At 31.5% G+C, this 23256-nt stretch overlaps 3 protein-coding genes and 1 long non-coding RNA gene across 10 annotated transcripts; all 4 read left to right on the forward strand.

Moving 5' to 3' along the window:
• The first annotated feature begins 2912 nt into the window (after positions 1-2912).
• On the forward strand, positions 2913-7145 carry LOC149495830 (receptor-like cytoplasmic kinase 176). 5 transcript variants are annotated; one of them, XM_089722932.1, is made up of 8 exons: positions 2913-3111; positions 3247-3330; positions 3912-4074; positions 4174-4258; positions 4505-4640; positions 4733-4869; positions 4986-5109; positions 6627-7145. In XM_089722932.1, the coding sequence occupies exons 5-8, from the start codon at positions 4604-4606 to the stop codon at positions 6929-6931; spliced, it is 603 nt and encodes a 200-aa protein (XP_089579058.1). In that variant the 5' UTR covers positions 2913-3111; positions 3247-3330; positions 3912-4074; positions 4174-4258; positions 4505-4603; the 3' UTR covers positions 6932-7145. The 5 variants fall into 5 exon arrangements, with proteins under 5 accessions (XP_089579058.1, XP_089579059.1, XP_089579060.1 ...); XM_089722933.1 differs by having other exon boundaries at positions 4509-4640; XM_089722934.1 differs by lacking the exon at positions 4174-4258 and having other exon boundaries at positions 3912-4101.
• LOC149495831 (uncharacterized) lies at positions 5116-5663 on the forward strand. The gene is made up of 2 exons (XR_016321324.1): positions 5116-5377; positions 5501-5663. It is a non-coding gene; the product is annotated as an uncharacterized LOC149495831 (long non-coding RNA).
• A 1529-nt stretch (positions 7146-8674) lies between the features above and the next one.
• On the forward strand, positions 8675-12973 carry LOC119369159 (putative serine/threonine-protein kinase PBL11). Of its 3 annotated transcripts, XM_089722940.1 has the most exons (7): positions 8678-8840; positions 8985-9068; positions 9653-9897; positions 10284-10437; positions 10530-10666; positions 10791-10914; positions 12465-12973. In XM_089722940.1, the coding sequence occupies exons 2-7, from the start codon at positions 9020-9022 to the stop codon at positions 12773-12775; spliced, it is 1020 nt and encodes a 339-aa protein (XP_089579066.1). In that variant the 5' UTR covers positions 8678-8840; positions 8985-9019; the 3' UTR covers positions 12776-12973. The 3 variants fall into 3 exon arrangements, with proteins under 3 accessions (XP_089579065.1, XP_089579067.1, XP_089579066.1); XM_089722939.1 differs by having other exon boundaries at positions 8675-9068; XM_089722941.1 differs by having other exon boundaries at positions 8676-9068; positions 10302-10437.
• A 3312-nt stretch (positions 12974-16285) lies between these two features.
• On the forward strand, positions 16286-18585 carry LOC149495832 (uncharacterized). Its single transcript, XM_089723267.1, has 6 exons — positions 16286-16606; positions 16687-16882; positions 17134-17405; positions 17532-17668; positions 17931-18307; positions 18392-18585. The coding sequence occupies exons 1-6, from the start codon at positions 16286-16288 to the stop codon at positions 18583-18585; spliced, it is 1497 nt and encodes a 498-aa protein (XP_089579393.1).
• The last annotated feature ends 4671 nt before the right edge of the window (positions 18586-23256 follow it).

The following is a 23256-nucleotide window of genomic DNA, read 5'->3' on the forward strand; positions in this document are numbered from 1 at the left end:
TCTCAAACATGTTCTGGGACTCCTTTCTGCATGATCATTAGACCTAAGCGATTAGAACGCTCCCACTTCTCATACTGAACCCTTTGAACATCAGTGCTCGTATCAGTAAGAGGAGCAGGTTCGTCCATCCTGAATGCAAGATCCAAATCCATACAGCCCAGAAAGATCATAATGTCTGATTTCCAAGACTCAAAATTTGATCCCTCAAGTTTAGGGACACAATCAGGATTAAATGACATGTTAGTTGACATCGGAGAAAATAAACAAATAGATAAGTATAAGCTCACAATCCACAAATGAAACAATTCACATAAGTAGAGATCAAAAAATGGAAATAAGATACAGACACAACATTAATATTCTCATCTTTGGATGTAAAACATTAACTTGTAATTAGTATCTCAACGCAGCAATCAAATATTGATAACATACTCCTGACAAATAATAAATCTTTCTTTGGGCCGATATATCATTGTCATGGAAAATAATCAAACAATTATCAGATATTTATTGCCAAACATGTATTCAAAACTCAGCCAGATAGTAACCTTCCTTTGGGCCGATTAACTATCCGCAACGAATTCTAATACACCTGTCTAATATTCTAAAATAAATCAATTCAAGCAATAGAGGTCACTTTGGTGACTTATTGATCAAATCAATTTATTTTAACAAATATCAAACACAATAGGGACTTAATCACTCCAAAATTTAATCTCAAGTCGACAAATTAATTCATTTAATTGTAATTAAAACAAAACAATTGCAATTAAATGAATTGATTGTCTAAATATTTAATAATCTAAAATTATTTAGCCCAAAAATATATATATATATATATATATATATATATATATATATATATAATCTAGTCTTTAAGTCACTAAATTAGAGACTAAGTTATAAAATTGGACTAAATAAATTTGAATAAATAAAGTTCGAGGGTCTAATTTAATTAAATATATGTCCTTGGGTCTAGACGAAAGAAAACAGGAAATTAGGAGCCTAATCTGAAGTTACAGAAAATTAGGGGCCTAATCTGAAGTAACAGAAACTTAGAGGCCTAATACGAAAAAAATAGAAAATTAGGGACCTAATATGAAATTTTCCAGGGACCTAACCGTAATTTTTCATCCCTAACCTTAAAACCAAAACGATCAGAGACAAGCTCTCCTTTCCGCCGACTCTCTCCAAAGAAACCAGGAACTGTTTTTTTTTTTAAACAAGATTCGGCCAGCAAAAATAAAATACCACCGACGTGAAAATCAGGGTCCAACACATGATTGAATCAAAAGAAAATACAAAACACTAAATATCAAAACCTCTTATCTGTTCTTCGTATTCCCCAATGAGAACAAATTTTTTTTTTTTTATTAAACAAAACCCTCAATCCGTAAACAGTAGGGAAAACAAAAAAAAAAACATACGAAAATCAATCTAAAATCTAGCAATTATGCACAAGGCTCTGATACCACTTGTTATAAATTAATCTCAAATAATTCCACAATAACCTAGATCGTGCAAACCACTAGATTCAACAAAATAGATTGAATAAGAAAAGATTGCGTACCTGACATCGTTGTTCGTCGATCTTGATGTATAGAATTAGGTTTGCAGCCTTCCAGAGAATTGAAGAATCGATTTAGCGGAAGCAGTACGAAAGGAACGTAAAACTAAAATCGTATTCAACTCCTTTAGAGACCACGACCTTTATATACCTGTAGCGTTAGTACAATTCCTATTTCGGTCCTTTAACGAAATAGAAATTATATAATGGTCTCTTCACTTAATATCTATAATTAGTTGATACCTCAATAGTCAATTATTCACAATCAAGACCACATTTGAAATTGACTTTACAATTAGACTGCTGTACATATTTAATTTTACATATTAAGCCCAAAATTAAATCCAACGGTTGGTTCCCCAGTCTCGAACCATGGCTCTTCGACACTCCATCCGTGGTTCAATAGCAGGGCGCTTGGACGGATTCGGCGATGATGAAGATGATAATTGGCCAAGTAATTTCATCTTTCTCTTTGCGTTAGATCCATTTCAGTGTTTTCTTTTGGTGAGTACTGTAATCTCTCCTGTCCTGTTCTTCAACATCGATGCGGTTTCTGATTGTTCCTCGTAGAACCTACTGCGCAAGTGTATTTGCAGTATCCTCCGATTCGCCCGTATAGGCCAAGTTGCCAGAGCTCGAAGAATATTTGATGAATTGCCAAACAAAACCATTATTACTTAGAATGCAATTGTTGCTGGCTACTTTTGGCTACTTCCAAAACAAGCAGCCTTATGAAGCCCAGAATTTGTTTGATAAAATGCCTGAAAGAAACACGGTTTCTTGGAATGGGTTGATTTCTGGGTATATTAAGAATGGGATGATTAATGAGGCAAGGAAAGTGTTTGATAGTATGCCAGAGAGAAAAGTAATTTCGTGGACTACCATGGTCAGGGGTTACGTGCAAGAGCGAATGATAAAGGAAGCTGAATCACTCTTTTGGCCAATGCCCGAGAAGAATGTGGTTTCATGGACTATGATGTTAGGGTATTTCCGTCTTTTTCTTTTTTTTTTGCAAAATTATCGGAAAAAATGTTACTTTCTCGATGTAAAGATTAAAAATTCAGATGGAGGCATGTCTTAGGGATTCTGAAATAATTTGCATAAACAGCGAGACGAAGTTATATATTTTGTAAAACCAAGGACCTAAAAATAATTTTTCCAAATAATAAATGAAAGTTAAAAGACCATTCCCGTAAAGCTCGCATCACATTTGGCTCATTTGGACATTTTAAAATCTTTTTTGTCTTCGTCATCTGCCACGTGTGGAAAAAAAGTAAGCCATACTATTGTATATTCAATTTTAATTGCAAATTTTAAACTGTCCATGCCTCGATTGTTAGCGTTTTTATTTATTCACTAAAGATATAATTATATCTATATTGAAATACAAATACAGCCAGTAAAACCAAGTAAACTTTACTTGATTTTTCTTGAAGGTGTGATGATAGCAAGCACCCTGAACTAAGTATTGCCGGCCGACTCCTTCTTGTTGTTATTGGGCATCATCATGAAACCGCAAGTCCGCCGCCAGTGAGTTGGTCAAAGTAGTTTTTTTTACCTTTCTTTTTCTTGTTATAATATTTGCTGCCAAATTTTAAGAAAGAAAAAGGGATTTCTTAGAACAAGATTGCTCTTTTTCTTTGTTCGATTTTTTTTTTTTTTAAATTTTTGGGTTTTAGAATTTCTATGGAGAGCAGATGAGGTGTCTGATTGAATGGGACTTTGTGTTAGCAACGGAATCAAGTGTTATACTCGTAGCACAGGTACCCATTTATTCTTTTATGTTGTAGCGTTTAAGTTTTTATGTGTTTTCACAATTAGCTGTTACTGGTTTTCCTTGATTGAGAGTGAAATCAGTCGCCTTCTTCTTAACTTTTATCCTAAAGATGCTTGAGCTGTTCTTTTTGTCTTTCCCTCGGTATTATTCACTCTATATGTTTGCTGTTGCTGTGGCTTTGACGAATACACTTAATGTTCTTGACAAGAAATTTAAATTTTTAGATGTATTGTTACTTTTTGTAAATTTCAAGATAAATTTCTACGGTATGTATTTCTATAGTTGATTATTTGAGAATTTCCCTTGGATTCAATCAGAATTTGTGAAAATTTGTCAGTCTTTGGTGATGATTTAGAGTATTGGTGTCCGAGGAAAAGTGTTGATATAATTTAAATTATGAAAATATTCTTTGAGATGATGTATCATATTGATATTCTGCTCTGCAGGACCTATTTGACAAAAATTGATTATTCTAGTATGAGAGTTAGTAATTAGGCAATGAGAAGGATAATATTTTTAGAGTTTCCTTTTAGACAATTTTTATTTCATTAATTTATTGCTTTGTAGAATTGAATTCAAGAAATGTCGGAAGAGATGGGAAGAATCTTGGTCTTGAGTTGGAGTTTGAGATATTGCTGTCACCAAATTTAAAGAACTTTAGCTTCCGTGAACTGAAGATTGCCACTAGAAACTTCCGATCAGATGGTGTACTGGGTGAAGATGATTATGGGTCAGTTTTCAAAGGGCGGATTGGTTGGTCAGTTTTATGGTTTCAATTTCTTATTTGTTTTTTCCAGCTATTCATGATAAATTTTTCTTTTCAATTCAGGGGCCTATTTATTCGGTTGAGGTCCTTAATTAGAGGGAGTTCATACTTCTCTCTCAAATAGGGGGAACTTGGCAATACAAGATATGTATGAAATGTGAATCCAGTTCTTCTCATGTACTTTAAATGCCTTGCTATCTTTACACCGATAGGATTGCTCAATCCATAGAAATAGCCATTGCCCATTAGGAATTTAGGATATCTAAAAAGTTCATAATATTTAGTATCAGTAAAATGATTATCTTTTAGATCCCTTTTCATGCCAGTGTGTTTAAATTTTAAAAGATTGAGATGATCTAAAAATAGTTGATTGTAGTGTTCTTTGGACATGAAGGCAGAGATCTACTTTCTTGGAAAATTGCAGCATCCTAATCTTGTTAAGTTGATTGGTTACTGCTTTGATGATGACCTTCGGCTTTTGGTTTGTGAGTTTATGTCTTGTGGCAGCTTGGAAAAGCATTTATTCAGGAGTGAGTTCCATGTTATCTTATTTGTATTAACTCGACTACTGCTTTTAGTTTATGCATAAACATGCTCAAACGTTATGCGAATCTTGATATAGGGGGGTCTGAGCTACTTTCTTGGGACATTCGCATGAAAGTTGCTCTTGGTGCTGCAAAGGGGCTTGCATTTCTTCATAGTGCTGATTTGAATGTCATTCATCGGAACTTTAAGACTTCTCATATACTGCTTGATTCAGTATGCTACATTACCTGATCACTTTTTTCACAATATATTTGAATTTAGAACTAACAATTAGTTGAGTATATCTGCTTTTGTTGACCTGCCCTGCTACATTTGCTCCATATTTGTAGAACTACAATGCAAAGCTTTCTGGTTTTGCTTTAGCTAGGGATGGGCCAACTGATGATAAGAGTCACCTCAGTACTAGTGTCATGGGAAGTTTGGGATTTGCTGCACCCGAGTATGTAGCCACAGGTATCATTTTCGTTTGGGGCTTCTCATAACTCTGATTGATATTAGCTTGCTTGGTATGCTTCAATTTTCTGGTTCAATGTACTTATTTTTACCATTTTCTCTATGCACTCCAAATGTTATGTTTGAGCAATTTATTCTTCACTTGTTTGAGCATTAGAATTGTTAAACATATCCCTAGTCCTAGGAAATATAATCTGAGACTGCGCAAGGCAAAGGGGTGTTAGAGAGAACGAGCATGAGTGAAAGCTACCGTTGATGGAGAGATATTGTGAGTAAAAACTGCTTATCATTGATTCTTTTGAGGCATTACCATTGAAATATTTGCTAGTGAATCCTTTTTTTTTTTTTTATGAAGGTTAATGAAGGGTCAAAATTTGTCTAAACTTTGCAGGTTATAGCGTAGAGGGTAGAGGATAGTTGGCCTTGTATCAAAACTCTCACCATATTAGCAAAATTGCCTACCATTCCTTCACCGTTTAAGTTTGTGAGGAGAACAATCAAATTTAACCTGATCGGAGAAACTTTATTTTTAATAATATGTTTGTGTTACTCAACCTCTAAGTCTCATAGCATAGTTCAAAATAGGGTTAGTAATATATGTAGTTATTAAGTTTTTTTTTTTTTTTTTTTTTTTTTTATTTGAATGGCTAAATAGGAAAATTTTGGAATTAAGTACTACCTTTGTTCTATAATACTTGTCACATTTGAATTTTCACGTTTCTTAATAAAATCATTAAATTTGTCTAAGTTACAATAAATTATTGAGTAAATTGACTGTATTATCTTTAATTTAATATTAATTTTCTAAAAAAATTATTAAATGGAAGTAATAATTATTGGTCATATACAAAAGGTAAACATGAAAAAAAAAATATTTATTAGATCTTGAAATCACAAATGTGATAAAGTATTTATTATGGAATGGAGGTAGTATATGAATTAATAATTTTTGCACAATTAAGTGCATTTAGTTGGAATCTTATTGGAAAATCAAAATGAACTATTACCCTTCATTTTGCTTTATTTATTTTTTTTAGATTATCATATTCCTTCTTATTACTCTCTCTCTCTTATATTATTTTGAAATTGAAAGAAAACTGGAAGAAATTTTTTTGACTTTTTTAGAAAGAGATAGTAAAAAAAAAGAAAAAAAAAAAAAGATGGATTGAATGTTTATGATTGATATCATTTATTAAGTAATAAGATGGTTTATTTTAATTTTCCCATAAACTAATCCCACCAAATGCACTTGATTGCTACTTTTGAATAATTCAGACATTCAATTAGAAATTTTTTTCGTTCAGACTTCAAAATAAAAAACATTAAAAAGTTTAAGGACGGCAAAGATAATTAACCCTTCACAATATTCTCTCCATACTAATACTAATTATGTGATTGTTAGACCAACTTATTGGGTTGTGGCAGTACTTTGCCTATGGTTTATGCAGTATAATACAACAATATTGTTGTATTGTATCATGGATTCTGGTCACTTATTAAATTTTGATGTTGAACAGGTCGTTTAAATGCAAAGTGCGATGTATACAGCTTTGGAGTTGTACTTCTAGAAATTTTATCCGGCAGACGAGCTATAGAACGTTTATCTGAGCACGAGGACATAGTGGAGTGGGCAAAGCCTTACCTGACAAACAAACGCACAGTTTTCCGAGTTTTAGACACACGTCTTGGCGGCCAACACTTTCTTAAAAGGGCTCGAAAGTTGGCTAACCTTGCACTTCATTGCTTAAATGATGAACCGAAGTTGAGACCAGACATGGAAGATGTGGTTATGGCATTAGAGTCGCTTCAAGAATCAAATTAAAGCATGTGTTTATCGAAGCAATGTACAGTTTCTGCTTTGCATTTTGCTTGTAGTATTTATCACTTTGTTATTATTGGTATTATAATGATGTTCTAGGCAATAATTTTCCTTTCAGTTGAGGCAGTAAAATTTTCTTACAGTATTCTGTTTATACAATTTACAATTTGAGGTTAACAGTATGTATTTAATACATCATAAAACAAATTTTGAAAAATTGGTTTTCCGCATTTTTCATTTATTTTCCTACAACTTCTTGCAACTTAGATAAAAAATCAACCAATATGAAGTTTGAATTAAGATACAACTTCTTTCCAAATATTTTTCAAGAAAAAAAAAAGGTATTTTATTTTTCGAGAAGAAACGGTGAATTAAAATTTTGTTTTTGTTTTTGTTTTCTGCCTTTTTGTACAGCAGAATGGTATGTAATTTAGTAAGGATTGTTGAAAGTGAAAAATGTTTCTAGACAAAGGTTGTATGACATGGATATATGCTTTTCTTACTTCAATTTTGGCTTCTGTCATCAAATGTTCATGGATATTGGAACCAATCTGCTCATGAATAAACTCAAATACTCAAAATCTATCTACAATTTTTATAACAGTTGAATGCATCAAATTTTTCTGCCATGAAACAATAAAATTACAAAACAAATCCGAATGAGATAGTTCAGTGACAAAGAACCCTTGCAGGATTGATCATCATGGCTTAAATCATGGATTCGATCGCAAACTCTCTTAGAACAGCCTCTCTGCGTCCGAGTGCGATTGGGGATTAATCATGTTTGTGAACCGTTAAAACGGACACAGGACTGCAGATCTCGTATAAATATCCAAAGAGATAAAAAACAAAATTACAAAACAAGAACAGAAAATAAAAATAAATTTTACGAAGAAGAAACCGAATAACAAAATTACTAAACAAAATGAAACACAACCTTTAAAGAATATGATTAGGCAAAAGAAACAAATCTCTAAATCATATATACAGCATATGAAGATTTAAAATTTTTAACAATAGCTTACACAATAGAATTATAAAACCATTTAGTCCAAGTAAATGTGCATTTTGCATAAGTAGCGGGAATCAATAGATTGTAAATAATCAATTATGTTCGTATAAGCTACATAAACAATTTTAAAATATGTAAATGGCACCCAACAAAAGTCAACCACAGTAAAAATATTAACATAGAAACAAAAATAAATCTAAAACTCATGCTAAAACCCAAACAAAAATTATTTTAAATATAAATAAAAGGAATAAATATTATTTAAAATGAAAAAAAAAAAATTAGCATCCTCTCCCAAATCACCACCGCCAGCAGCACCAATAGCTTCCATCGCTGCACGCAAACAAAATTCGCCTTTCACCTGCCTCTGCTTCTTCGTCTCTATAATTTCATGAATTTCTGGGCCTCCCAAAGGAAGTGGTTGGTTCCCCAAGAATCGAACCATGGCTCGTCGATACTCCATCCGTGGTTCAATAGCAGGGAAGTCATATAGTTTGTAAAACCAAGGACTTAAAAATAATGTTTCCAAATAATAAATGAAAGTTAAAAGACGATTCCCATAAAGTTCACATCACATTTGGCTCATTTGAATATTTTAAAAATTTTTTTGTCCTCATCATCTGGCACGTGTGGCAAAAAGTGAGCCGTACTATTGTATATTCAATTTTAATTGTAGATTTTAAACTGTGCACGCCTCGATTGGCAGCGTTTTTCGTTTATACACCAAAAATATAATTATATCCATATTTAAATACAAATATAGCCAGTAAAACCAAGTAAACTTTACTTCATTTTTCTTGAAGGTTTGATAGCAAGAACCCTGAACTGAGTATTGCCAACCGAATCTTTCGTGGTGTTATTGGGCAACTAATCATCATGAAACCGCAAGTCCGCCTTCCAGTGAGTTGCTCAAAATAGTTTTTTAAACCTTTCTTTTTCTTGTCATAATATTTGCTGCCAAATCTTAAGAAAGAAAAAGGGATTTCTTGGAACAAGACTGCTCTTTTTCTTTGTTCGATTTTTTTTTTTTTTTTTGGGTTTTAGAATTTCTATGGAGAGGAGTTGAGGTGTCTGATTGAATGGGACTTTGTGTTAGCAACGGAATCAAGGGTTATACTCGTAGCACAGGTACCCATTTATTCTTTTATGTTGTAGTGTTTAAGTTTTTATGTGTTTTCACAATTAGCTGTTACTGTTTTTCCTTGATTGAGATTGAAATCAGTCGCCTTCTTCTTAATTTTTACCCTAAAGATGCTTGAGCTGTTCCTTTTGTCTTTCCTTCGGTATTAGTCACTCTATATGTTTGCTGTTGCTATGGCTTTCACGAATACACTTAATGTTCTTGACAAGAAATTTAAATTTTTAGATGTGTTGTTACTTTTTGTAAATTTCAAGATAAATTTCTAAGGTATGTATTTCTATAGTTGATTATTTGATAATTTCCCTTGGATTCAATCAGAATTTGTGAAAATTTTGTCAATTTTTTGTGATGATTTAGAGTATTGGTGTCTGAGGAAAAGTGTGTTTATGTAATTTAAATTATGAAGATATTCTTTGAGATTATGTATCATATTGATATTCTTCTCTTCAGGACCTATTTGACAAAAATTGATTATTCTAGTATGAGAGTTAGTAACTAGGCAATGAGAAGGATAATATTTTTAGAGTTTCCTTTTAGACAATTTTTATTTCATTAATTTATTGTCTTGTAGAATTGAATTCAAGAAATGTCAGAAGAGATGGGAAGAATCTTGGTTTTGAGTTTGAGATATTGCAGTCACCAAATTTAAAGAACTTTAGCTTCAGTGAACTGAAGATTGCCACTAGAAACTTCCGATCAGATGGTGTACTGGGTGAAGATGGTTTTGGGCCAGTTTTCAAAGGGCGGATTGATGGCATGGTGATTGCTGTGAAGAGGCTTAACCATGAAGGCTTCCTTGGTCAGGCGGAATGGTTGGTCAGTTTTATGGTTTCAATTTCTTAATTGTTTTTTCCAGCTATTCATGATAAATTTTTCTTTTCAATTCAGGGGCCTATTTATTCGGTTGAGGTCCTTAATTATAGGGAGTTCATACTTCTCTCTCAATTAGGGAGAACTTGGCAATACAAGATGTATATGAAATGTGAATCCAGTTCTTCTCATGTACCTTAAGTGCCTTGCTATCTTTACACCGATAGGAGTGCTCAATCCATAGAAATAGCCATTGCCCATTAGGAATTTAGGATATCTAAAAAGTTCATAATATTTAGTATCAGTAAAATGATTATATTTTAGACTCCTTTTCATGCCCAGTGTGTTTAAATTTTAAAAGATTGAGATGAGCTAAAAATAGTTGATTGTAGTGTTCTTTGGACATGAAGGCAGAGATCAACTATCTTGGAAAATTGCAGCATCCTAATCTGGTTAAGTTGATTGGTTACTGCTTTGAGGATGACCATCGGCTTTTGGTTTGTGAGTTTATGTCTTGTGGCAGCATGGAAAAGCATTTATTCAGGAGTGAGTTCCATGTTATCTTATTTGTATTAACTTGACTACTGCTTTTAATTTATGAATAAACATGCGCAAACGTTAAGCGAATCTTGATATAGGGGGGTCTGAGCTACTTTCTTGGGACATTCGCATGAAAATTGCTCTTGGTGCTGCAAAGGGGCTTGCATTTCTTCATAGTGCTGATGTGAATGTCATTCATCGGGACTTTAAGACTTCTCATATACTGCTTGATTCAGTATGTAATTTACCTACATTACCTGACCACTTTTTTCACAATATATTTGAATTTAGGACAAACAATTAGTTGAGTGTATCTGCATTTGTTGACCTGCCCTGCTACATTTGCTCCATATTTGTAGAACTACAACGCAAAGCTTTCTGGTTTTGCTTTAGCTAGGGATGGGCCAACTGATGATAAGAGTTACGTCAGTACTAGGGTCATGGGAACTCAAGGATTTGCTGCACCAGAGTATCTGGCCACAGGTATCATTTTCATATGTGGCTTCTCGTAACTCTGATTGATATTAGCTTGATTAGTATGCTTCTATTTTCTTATTTTTACCATTTTCTCTATGCACTCCAAAGGTTATGTTTGAGCAATTTATTCTTCACTCATTTGAGCATTAGAAGTGTTAAACATATCCCTAATCCTACGAAATATCATTTCAGACTGTGCAAGGTAAAGGGGTGTTAGAGAGAACGAGCATGAATGAAAGCTACCATTGATGGAGAGATGATATTGCGAGTAAAAACTGCATATCATTGATTCTTTTGAGGCATTACCATTGAAACATTTGCAAGTGAATCCTTTTTTTTTTTTTTTTTTTTTTGTTTAATGAAGGTTAATGAAGGGTCAAAATTTGTCTAAAATTTGCAGGTTATAGTGTAGAGGATAGTCGGCCTTGTATCAAAACTCTCACCGTATTAGCAAAATTGCCACCATTCCTTCACCGTTAGTTTGTGAGGATAACTGGAGAACAATCAAATCTAACCTGATCAGAGAAACTTTATTTTTAATAATATATTTGTGTCACTCAAACCTCAAAGTCTCATAGCATAGTTCAAAATAGGGTTAATAATATATGTAGTTATTAAATTTTTTTATTTTGATGGCTAAATAGGAAAAAATTTTGAATTAAGTACTATCTTTATTCCATAATACTTGTTACATTTTGAGTTTTACATCCCTTGAGAAAATTATTAAATTTGTCGAAATTATAATAAATTATTACGTAAATTGACTGAATTATTCTTAATTTAATACTAATTCTCTAAAAAAATTTTAAATTGAAGTAATAATTATTGGTCATATACAAAGGGTACACATGGAAAAAAGTATTTATAACACCTTGAAATCACAAATGTGACAAATATTTTGAAACAAATTATTTTTTAAAAATGTGACAAATACTATAGAATGGAGATAGTATATGATTTAATAATTTTTGCACAATTAAGTGCGTTTAGTTGGAATCTTACTGGAAAATCAAAATGAACTATTACCCCATCATTTTGCTTTGTTTATTTTTTTTAGATTATCGTATTCCTTTTTCTTGTTACTCTCTCTCTCTTATATTATTTTGAAATTGAAAGAAAACTGAAATAAATTTTTTGGACTTGTTTTAAAAGAGATATAAAACAGTGAAAAAGGAGGGGGGGGGGGGGGGGAGGAAGAGATGGATTGGATGTTTATGATTGATATCATTTATTAAGTAATAAGATGGTTTATTTTAATTTTCCGATAAACTAATTTGGACCAAATGCACTTGATTGCTACTTTTGAATAATTTAGACATTCAATTAGAAATTTTTTTTCATTCAGACATCAAAATAAAAACATTAAAAAGTTTAAGCACTGCAAATGTAATTAACCCTTCACAATATTCTCTCCATACTAATACTAATTATGTGGTTGTTAGACCAACTTATTGGGTTGTGGCTGTACTTTGCCTATGGTTTATGCAGTATAATACAACAATATTGTTGTATTGTATACGGATTCTGGTCACTTATTAAATTTTGATACTGAACAGGCCGTTTAAATGCAAAGTGCGATGTATTCAGCTTTGGAGTTGTACTTCTAGAAATTTTATCCGGCAGACGAGCTATAGAGAGGACTGCGCCACCTGAGCAACACAACCTGGTGGAGTGGGCAAAGCCTTACCTGACAAACAGACGCAGAGTTCTCCGAGTTTTAGACACACGTCTTGGCGGCCAACACTTTCTTAAAAGGGCTCGAAAGTTGGCTAACCTTGCACTTCATTGCTTAAATGACGATCCGAGGTTGAGACCAGACATGGATGAGGTGGTTATGGCATTAGAGTCGCTTCAAGAATCAAATTAAAGCATGTGTTTATTGGAGCAATGTACAGTTTCTGCTTTGCATTTTGCTTGTAGTATTTATCACTTTGTTATTATTGGTATTATGACGATGTTCTAGCCTTTCAGTTGAGGCAGTTTGTTCATACACTTTTACAATTTGAGGTTAATAGTATGTATTTAACACATCATAAAACAAATTTTGAAAAATTGGTTTTCGGCATTTTTCGTTTATTTCCCTACAACTTCTTGCAACTTAGATAAAAAATAAACCAATATGAAGTTTGAATTCAGATACTCCTTTCATTCTCAAATATATTTTAAGAAAAAAAAAGTATTTTATTTTTCAAAAAGAAATAGTGAATTAAAGTTTTGTTTTTGTTTTTGTTTCTACCTTTTTGTAGAGCAGAATGGTATGTAATTTAGTAAGGATTGTTGAAAGTGAAAATGTTTCAAGACAAAGGTTGTATGACATGGATATATGCTTTTCTTACTTCAATTTTGGCTTCTGTCATCAAATGTTGATGGATATTTGAATAAACTCAAATGCTCAAAATCTATCTACAATTTTTATAACAGTTGAATGCATCAAAATTTTCCGCCATAAAACATAAAATTACAAAACAAACCGGAATAGGGTAGTTAAGTGACAAAGAAATTTTGCGGGATTGATTACAATGACTTAGAATATGGATTCAATCTTCGCAATGCAAACTCCCTCAGACCAGCCCCTTTGCCTCTAAGAGCAATTGGGGATTAATCATGTTTGTGAATCATTAAAACGAACACGAGACTGCATACCTTGTGCAAGTATAAAAAAAAATAAAAATAAAAAAAATAAAATTACAAAACAAGTGCAGAAAATAAAAATAAACTAATAAGAAACTGAATAACAACACTACTAAACAAAATGAAACACAACTTTTAAAGAATATGATTAGGCAAAAGGAACAAATCTCAAAATCATGTAACATATGAAGATTTAAAATTTTTAACAATAGCTTACACCAATAGAATTATAAAAACCATTTAGTCCAAGTAAATGTGCATTTAGCATAAGCAGTGGGAATCAATAGATTGTAAATAATCAATTATGTTCATATAAGCTATTTAAACAATTTTAAAATATCTAAATGCAAAAGTTTATTAAAGCTCATGCAAAAATTTTTATTGAATTTTTATTTTATAATTTAATTATAATAATCAAAGTTATTGAAAAAAGAAAGATTAAGATAAACAGTTGACTGAATAATAACTAACTAAACAAACCTAAAAAAAATAGTGCAATAAAACTCAATGGTGGAAATCAAACGCTAATTAAACGTCATTAATCCTAATTCCATTTATAGAGAAAAGCTTATTAAAATAATCCCATTTATATGATTAGATTAAAATTATTAGATAAAACTTGACAATTTTATTTGATTTCTTTCCCTTAAAAGTAAAGTTGAAATAAAAATTATTTTCTTTAGTTGATTAAAAAATTCGAAAATCTTAAAAGAAAGATTATCTAATTGAATGACAACCAAATAAAAAGTTTATTTTAATTAATATTTTAAAATAGAGGTCTTAATTTGTAAATTTCACCAAACTATAAAAATTAAAAGAATTTACCCTTTACAGCTTTATGAAATCTTTAATTGATTAAATTCCATACGAGAAACTTAAATTATAAATACTAGTCGTCTTCCCTCGTTTGGCGTGAAGATGTTACGTGATATTTAAAAATAAAAATACTATTTTTATTATAACAAATAATTGCTTTTAATAATTTAAATATCAAACATATTATATTTACTAATTTCCAAAGAAATAAAATAAAAAATAATATTTTTTCGTAGATTCTTGCAAAAGGATCAATATATTAACATATACATACATAAATCAAGTTTATAATTAATCTTGAATTTTTTATTTTCTAGAAATATTTTAGTAGGTTTTAAAATAATTTTTATAAATGTCAATTATTATTGAATTCATTTTGAATAAATAATTTAAAATATTGGCATAATCCAATAAATATTAAAAACATAAAAAAAATTTCATTAAAGTTTGTCCTAATTTGAAATAAGTTAAGAATTACTGTCATCTCCCTTGACAAAAAAAAAAAAAAAAAAAACATATATATCAGTTTAATCATACATTAGTTGATCATCGAGAAGTGAATATACTTTGTAATTTCATCGTCATTACCACATAGATCAAGCTCAAATTTATTAAATGCCATGAAAATAGTCTTGTATTGTTTACAAGTAATCCATTTCTTTTTGTTGAAAGTATGATGTATTTTTTTATAGTTTCATTTATATTAAAATAGATATTTATACAAATTCTGTAAAAATAGGAAAGTAAAAAAAAAAAAAATGAAAATGAAAGAGAAAATATTAATGAAATTGTTAATTATTTATTATAAGAAAGTGAAAAGTTTTTAAAATATTAATGATATTAATTAATGCTCTATTAACAATATTAAAAAATAATTTTTTAGAATATAAAAATATATTTTCAACTTAATATATTTATATTGCCGTGTAAGTTCCTTAATGGTCTAAAATGATGCCACGTAAGCTTTTAGGACTTAACTTTTATATATTTATATAGATATAAATAGATAGACATAAAATGTAAGAAAAGTTAAATCTTAATTAAATTTTAAAATTTATTAATTAAAAGTATTCAACATAATAAACAGCATTCAGGAAACTAATCTTAACAACACAATAAAATAAGATTTCCTGAGATTTTATGATCAAACAAATAGGAGTTTGATTCAAACTCTTACCAGAAAATCCAAAAATAGTATTGTCCAAAATTAATCTTTCTTCATATAAATTAGACCATTAGACTTACTAATTATTATTATTATTATTATTATTTCACCTACAAAATCTTTAAAAATGGAACTACTCTTGCTCCTGCTTTTATTCTTCTTCTCCTTCACAATACACATTTCATACTCTTCACCATTATCAAAAATACCAAGACTTAGTGTTAATTCCGGGTTTTGCACCATTAGATTATGAATTGTATCATTGCAACCAAACACTTGATCATTTCAATTATCAACCACAAAGCTATGCAACTTTCCAACAAAGATATGCAATTATTTACAAGCATTAGATGTTAGAAGTTGATTCAAAATAGGATATTTTTGACAGCTCATACTTTGTTAGATAGTTGCCAATAATTTTCCTACTTTGTCTCTTTGTTTGTTGATTCAAGGCACGTTATTGTTAGTGCATTATTTTTCTATTATTTCTGTTATATGTATGGCTATAAATAAGCCAACAATTCTCTTGATTTGATTATCCAATAGGAGTGCTTCTTTCATCTTCTTTCATTATTGTTTAGTTCTAAATCTTTCTATTCTTATTGTTTAACTTGATACAGAATTGCAGTTATCAAGTTTCTAGTTTTGCCCAACATTGTGGTATCAGAGCCTAGTTTGATTCTTGACTGGGCTAGTGTGAGTAAAAATAGAGAGAGAGAGAGAGAGAGACACGTAAGGGAGTGAAATACAATAGGAAATTAGGTCATGGCTGTGAATGGTATTTCCTCTTCCATGCAGCCACTCATACCCATCTTCAATGGAGAGAAGTATGAGTTTTGGAGCATCAAAATGAAGGCACTCTTTAATTCCCAAGATGTATGGGAATTAGTTGAAAGAGGTTTTGCAGATCCTGACACTGATGAAGCAAGGCTGAAAGAGAACAAGAAAAAGGATAACACGGCCTTATACAGCATTCAACAAGTTGTTCATGAATCAATATTCTCACGAATTGCAGCGGCAAGCACTTCCAAAGAGGCATGGGAGATACTGCAGAAAGAATGTCAAGGCACAAACAAATCTATCAAGGTCAAACTTCAATCACTACGCCGTGAATTTGAGAATCTGACAATGCAGAATAATGAGACAATACAAGTCTTTTTGTCCAGAGTAGCCACGGTAGTGAATCATTTGAGGCATATGGTGAAAAATATAATGATCAAGTTGTGGTTGAGAAAGTTCTAAGGAGTTTAACTCCTAGATTTGATCATGTAGCTGTTGCTATAGAAGAATCCAAAGACTTGTCTATTTTATCTTTTGATGACCTAAAAGGGTCATTGAAATCTCATGAAGCCAGAATGAATAGCAAATGGATTGAGAAATAAGAAGAAAAGGCATTTCAGGTCAAAGCTTCCCTATCAACCGGTGACTCAAGAGCCGCTGGTAAGGTAAAGAATTCAACAGAGGAGGTCGCAGCGGTAGAGCCAACAACAGAGGCAGAGGTAGAGGAAGATCCTATGAGCAAGTTGATTATAGGCAGACAAATGATGAACAAAGACATTACAAAAGTAGTGTTCAATGTAACTACTGCAAAAATTATGGCCATGTGAAAGCAGATTGTTGGAAGCTTAAAAAGAAAGAAAAAGCAAGTTATGCAGAAGTTGAAGTAGAAGAGAAGTTGTTCATGGCTCAAGAGCCAGAGCAAGAGGCGGAGGTGAATGTGCCAACAGAAGTTTGGTTCATTGACAGCGGCTGTTCACACCACATGTCGGGAGAAAAATCTGCATTCAAAGAACTTAATAAAAATTTCAAGAAAGAAGTAAAGGTTGGAAATAACACCAAGATCAAAATGGAAGGAATAGGTACTATCGCAGTACGGTCAACAATGGTAATGTGAAATTTCTCGATTATGTTTACTTTGCACCCAGTTTGGCAAATAATTTGTTATGTGTTGGTCAGTTAATGAATGGGGGGTATTCAGTTTTGTTTGATAATAATTGATGTGAGATCAAAGATAAAAAAATCTGGCCAAATTATTGTTAGTGTTCCTATGGTACAAAACAATTTGTTTCCCCTATATGTCTCTGGTGGTGAAAGCTGTGCATTAGTTGCTGGGAATGAACCAAATGACTCTACCTTGTGGCATCTAAGGTATGGTCATCTCAATGTGAAAGGTTTAAAATTGTTGAGTAAGAAGGAAATGGTTTATGGGCTGCCTAGAATTAAGTCAATTGGGCTGTGTGAAGGTTGTATCTATGGGAAGCAAAATAAAAAATTATTTCCTGTTGGGAAGCCTTGGAGGGCATCTGAATGTCTTGAGCTCGTACATGCCGACCTGTGTGGACCCGTAAACAAAATCTATTGTAGGAAGTCAATATGTTTTATTATTTACTGATGATTGTAGTCGTTTCAGCTGGGTATATTTTCAAGTTACCAAGGCAGAAACGTTTCAAAAGTTTCAGAAGTTCAAGACCTTGGTTGAGAAGCAAAGCAGCCAAATCATCAAAACTCTTCGCACAGATCGGGAAGGAGAGTTTTTATCCGGTGATTTCAATTCATTTTGTGTAGATAATGGCATTCATAGGGAATTGATAGCACCATACACATCGGAACAAAACGACATTGCTGAGGGAAAAAATCGCACTACCATTGAAATGGCCAAAAGTTTATTGCAAGCAAAAAATCTTCCGAACAGTTTATGGGTAAAAGCAGTAGCTACATTAGTTTACTTTTTAAATATCTCTCCTACAAAAGCAATTTGGAACAAGACTCCTTTTGAGGTTTGGTCAGGTATGAAGCCTTATGTTAGCCACTTGAAAATTTTTGGTTGTATTGCTTATACCTTAATTAACCAACAAAATCATTAAAAACTAGATGACAAGTTTGAAAATTGTTTTTTTGTTGGTTGTTCATCTCAATCCAAGGCTTATAGGTTTTATAATCCTATTAGTGGCAAAATAATTATTAGCAGGAATGTTGTATTTGATGAACTTGCAAGCTGGAATTGGAATGAAAGTCATGCAACGCCAGCTGCTGAAATTCATGTAGAAGATGAAGATTTGGTTTAGTCAACAGAAAAAGAGGTACCTTTGAATACTCACGCAACATCTAATATTTCGAGTTCCTCCTAACTAGCGACCAGGCCAAGACGATAAATTCAACCATCTTCCCATTTAAGAAATTTGGAGGTGATTCAAGATAATGCCATTAATGATGAAGGAGATATAATTCAATTTACAATGTTCGCAAATGTTGACCCATCATCTTATGAAGAAGCAGCAGACGAAGATGTGTGGTGTAATGCAATGAAAGAAGAGATGTCAGCCATTGAAAGAAATTGTACCTGGGATTTGGTCAATTTACCTACAGAAAAAGAAGCAATCAGACTGAAGTGAATTTTCAAAACAAAGTACCAAGCAGATAGGAGAATTCAAAAGCATAAGGCGCGACTTGTAGCTAAGGGGTATTGCCAACAGCAAGTTATTGATTAAGAAGAAACCTTTTTTCCTGTGGTGCGTTTTGAGACCATAAGAATTGCTTTAGCATTAGCTGCACAATTGAAATGGCATGTTTTTCAATTTGATGTTAAGTTAGCTTTTTTAAAGGGTGACTTGAAAGAAGAAGTTTATGTATCACAACCAGATGGGTTCGTAATCAAAGGCAAGGAGAGTAAGGTATATAAGTTGAAAAAGGCTCTTTATGGGCTAAAACAAGCACCGCGAGCTTAGTACAGTAAGATTGATTCTTATTTTCTGAAGTCTGATTTTGTTAGCAGTGAAAATGAACCAACTCTTTATCTTAAAAAACATGAGAATGATTTGTTGTTAGTATGTCTTTATGTAGACGATATGATTCACATGGGATCATCTTCTTCTCTTGTTTTTGAATTTAAAGAAAATATGATGAAGACTTTTGAGATGACAGATTTGGTGACGCTTCATTACTTTCTTGGCGTGGAGATTATTCAAACAATAGATGGGATTTTTATATCTCAAAAGAAGTAAGCAGCTGACCTTCTTCAAAGATCTTACATGCTAAATTCTAACTCCACAGCAACTCCAATGAATGTTAGTGAAAAGTTACAAGCCAATGACGGTTCAGAACCTGCAGAAAGAAAATTTTATAGAAGCTTGGGGGTGGACTGATTTATTTATGTCACACAAGGCCAAATATAGCCTTTTCTGTTGGTGTTGTTTCTAGGTTCATGCATAGTCCTTCTAAGCAACATCTTGGAGCAGTAAAAAGAATTCTACGGTATGTTGCAAGAACTTTGAATTTTGGGCTTTGGTATACTGCAAGCTAAGATTTCAAGTTAAAAGGCTTTACAGACAGCGATTGGGCAAATTCTCTTGAAGATAGAAGAAGTATTTCTAGTTAGGTATTTGTTCTTGGTTCATGTGCAGTGTCTTGGAGCTCAAAAAAACAACCAACAGCAGCCTTGTCATCAACGGAAGCAGAATACATGGCTGCAACTACCTCAGCTTGTCAAGCAATTTGGCTCCGAAGGTTATTGAAAGATCTTAACCAGGAACAAAAGGAAGCAATTGAGATTTTCTCTGATAACAAGTCCACAATTACAAAAAATCCAGCCTTTCATAGGAGGACTAAACACATAGATACCCGTCATCACTTCATTCGGGAGTTAGTCGAAAGTGAGCAAATTGTCTTGACTTATTGCAGCACCGAAGAACAACTTGCAGATGTTCTGACTAAAGCACTCTCGCTCAAAAAGCATTTGTACTTCTGTTCTTGTTTTGGAGTGTGTGATTTTGAATCAAGGGGGTGGATATTTTTGATAGCTCATGCTTTGTTAGATAGTTGCTAATAATTCTCCTACTTTGTCTCTTTATTTGTTGAGTCAAGACACGTTACTATTAATGCCATATTTTTCTATTGTTTCTGTTACATGTATGGCTATAAATAAGCCAACAATTCTCTTGATTTGATTATCCAATAGGAGTGCTTCTTTCATCTTCTTTCATTATTGTTTAGTCTCTAAATCTTTCTATTCTTATTGTTTAACTTGATACAGAATTGCAATTATCAAGTTTCTAGTTTTGCCCAACATTGGAGAGGTGCCCATGATTCTACTCCGATTTTCGTGTATCTCGGCGAAGAGTCTCTGAAGGACAGTGATATTGACGCAGCCGGTATTCTCAATGATAATGCAGATCGGTTTGGTGCTTTAGTAATAATGTTCATTGAGGATAGTACTTGGCAGTGTGTTCTTGAGGATTTTTCATTATCAAGTCATATTAATTGGTTAGTTCATTTTTCATTATTCTTTTCAAGGCCAAATGGAATTTTAAAAAAAGAATGATGATGTCATTTTGTCTTCCCCACAGTAAAAAAAAATGTAAATAAAAAAGTTTATATCATTTTATATTTTCTTTTATTCTCGAATTAGTGGATTCAATAAGTTGTTAGCTATTTAGTTTTGATAATATAAATAAGTTATATTTGTGGTGAGAATAGCATCGCTTTTATGGAGAATCAGTCCATTCACGTTGAAGGATTCCCATTAAACATATTTAATTATTTTTTACAAAGGCTTCTACAATAATTCAGCAATGTATGTTAGTAATATAGATGATAGCGTTACATTAATTGTCAATACTTTTATACTCTTACATGGATTCAAAATTAATTTATGAATGGACAAAAGAGTCATATGGTAAGTTTTAGATAATATTTTGATATCATCATAACTTTTTACAACTGTATTTTATTTTAATTAAATTGTTTCTAATTAATAAGATAAAACTATTTTTTTATTTTTTTTCTTTCTTTTTTAAGATAATATATTATTAATTTAATATTTGATATTTTGTGCAATTTTTGTATTTTAGGTCATTAAGAAAGTAACGGTGTCATCCATGTATGAAGCTTAAAGATATAATCTAAACAGTTTTAATAATTACTTCATCGAAGTTTTAGCGGTTAGAAAAATACAACAATACAGAGAATTTTGGGTAACTTTCCATGTTATCAAATAATAAATATAATTACTTTCTTTCTTTTTAACTTTTTTTTCATTTCTTCAATGTTGTTTTCAACTTATTTTCTGGTTTTGGCAAAAAAAAAAAAAAAAATGTTCAAAAGAAAAAAAAATCCAAGTCTTATTTCAATATTATTTTTTTAAACTTCAATTTATTAATTTATAAGTAAATAATATAAAAGTATAGTAAATACATCAATAATCAATTTAAGTTATAGATTTATAATGTCAGTGACATAACTTTTTTTTTTTTATTACAAATCACTTTAATATTTACCATTGTTGAATTATACTAAATAGAATTTTGATTGTTCTTCCTAACAATTTTATAATCCATAATAATTTACTAAACATAATAATATAATCAATTACAAAAATTAATAGAATAATATTTAAATATCTATCCGCAGACGAAGTCCAGTTTTTCAGACTAGTTTGATATCAAACTTAACATACGAGGTAATCTTGCATCGTAGATTAGGAACGATCAATATTCACCTCTCACTAGAATCCAGGATCCAAACCCGATGACAAAGGCCCAGTTGATAGAGTCTATAACATTAATAATAATCCAAGAAAACCAATGGTCGGGCCTTCTCCCTGAGTGTTGCTCATCTTCACTGCTGACACCGCCTTCTTCTATAGGCATCCCAGACCAATAAATCGGGCATAGACTCATGAATATCTAACCACTTTTCAACACAACCCGAATGAGACTCATGTTTACACGACATCTCCTGAATCTTGCCGCTGATACTCATCTCATCCAAACAAATTGGCAGTCCTCAACGTAATCTTTAGTCACTATTATTCTTGACATCTTGTTTATTGACTCTTTTAACGCTGATAATGTCTAGTTTGTCGGCCTCAATCGATAATTGGAAAAAGGTCACAAAATTGATCGGTGACTTAAAGATAGCGATTTGAGGATGGGTTGAGGCTTCTTGGTTCAGTAAGCAAAAATGATATGCCATCCACACCGAGCAAAATGATTTTTGAATATTAATTTTTATGGCTAGATTAGAGATTGATGGGTAGATTGTTTAAGAGATTTGGTTGTTTCTCAAAATATCTACAACACACCGACGCCTTAAAAGGTTTAACATATTAGTATCATACTTACGACGGACATGACACTCCGGACATGTGTTAAACACTTTAAAATATGTGTTTGACTATTTTATTTTAATTTTATTAATTTCAGACATTTCAAAGATACTCTAAGACACTTGTAAAAATTTTATAAAACTTTTAGATAAATTTAATAACAAAACAATTCAAATTGAGTCATAAATATAAATTAGATAAATATATATATATACTTAAAATAAAAAATTACGACATATATAAGAAGAAAAAACCTTAAATCATTATGTAGTGTTTATAATTTTATTGTCAAATTTAAAAATTAGATTTTTTTCATGGTAATTTTTGACTTTTATTAAGAAAAAACATATAATATTATATTGAATAAACAAATATGTAGAATATTGCAAGAGATTAATTCGACTATTTTGAAGGCGTTGGAATTTTTGAAACTGTCAATTTATCTTTAGATGGGTGAGATAGAAACGATAATATTTAACGATGATGTGGATTTATTAATGACGTTGAAGTAAAAAATTAAGTTTTTTTTATTTTATATTGAATAATTATTTATATATTTAATTTTTTAATAAATTATATATTTTTAATATAACTTGTCCTAAATATATTGTCCTATTTTTTTTTGAAAATTACC

The sequence above is a fragment of the Jatropha curcas genome, chromosome 6 (assembly GCF_041381405.1).
Source record: "Jatropha curcas cultivar XTBG-Jc1 chromosome 6, XTBG_Jcur_1.0, whole genome shotgun sequence".
NCBI classification, from domain to species: domain Eukaryota; kingdom Viridiplantae; phylum Streptophyta; class Magnoliopsida; order Malpighiales; family Euphorbiaceae; genus Jatropha; species Jatropha curcas.

Bases quoted from the DNA above. Each gene is read 5' to 3' on its own strand.
- LOC119369159 (XM_089722939.1), top strand. From the start codon at position 9,020: ATGGGACTTTGTGTTAGCAACGGAATCAAGGGTTATACTCGTAGCACA. The intron at 9,069-9,652 runs GTACCCATTTAT...ATTGTCTTGTAG, and splicing joins GGGTTATACTCGTAGCACAG to AATTGAATTCAAGAAATGTC. The intron at 10,667-10,790 runs GTATGTAATTTA...CCATATTTGTAG, and splicing joins CTCATATACTGCTTGATTCA to AACTACAACGCAAAGCTTTC.
- LOC149495830 (XM_089722931.1), top strand. From the start codon at position 4,047: ATGGTGTACTGGGTGAAGATGATTATGGGTCAGTTTTCAAAGGGCGGA. The intron at 4,870-4,985 runs GTATGCTACATT...CCATATTTGTAG, and splicing joins CTCATATACTGCTTGATTCA to AACTACAATGCAAAGCTTTC. The intron at 5,110-6,626 runs GTATCATTTTCG...GATGTTGAACAG, and splicing joins ACCCGAGTATGTAGCCACAG to GTCGTTTAAATGCAAAGTGC.
- LOC149495832 (XM_089723267.1), top strand. From the start codon at position 16,286: ATGGCTGTGAATGGTATTTCCTCTTCCATGCAGCCACTCATACCCATC. The intron at 17,406-17,531 runs GTAATGTGAAAT...GTGAGATCAAAG, and splicing joins TCGCAGTACGGTCAACAATG to ATAAAAAAATCTGGCCAAAT. The intron at 17,669-17,930 runs GTATGGTCATCT...TAGTCGTTTCAG, and splicing joins TCTACCTTGTGGCATCTAAG to CTGGGTATATTTTCAAGTTA.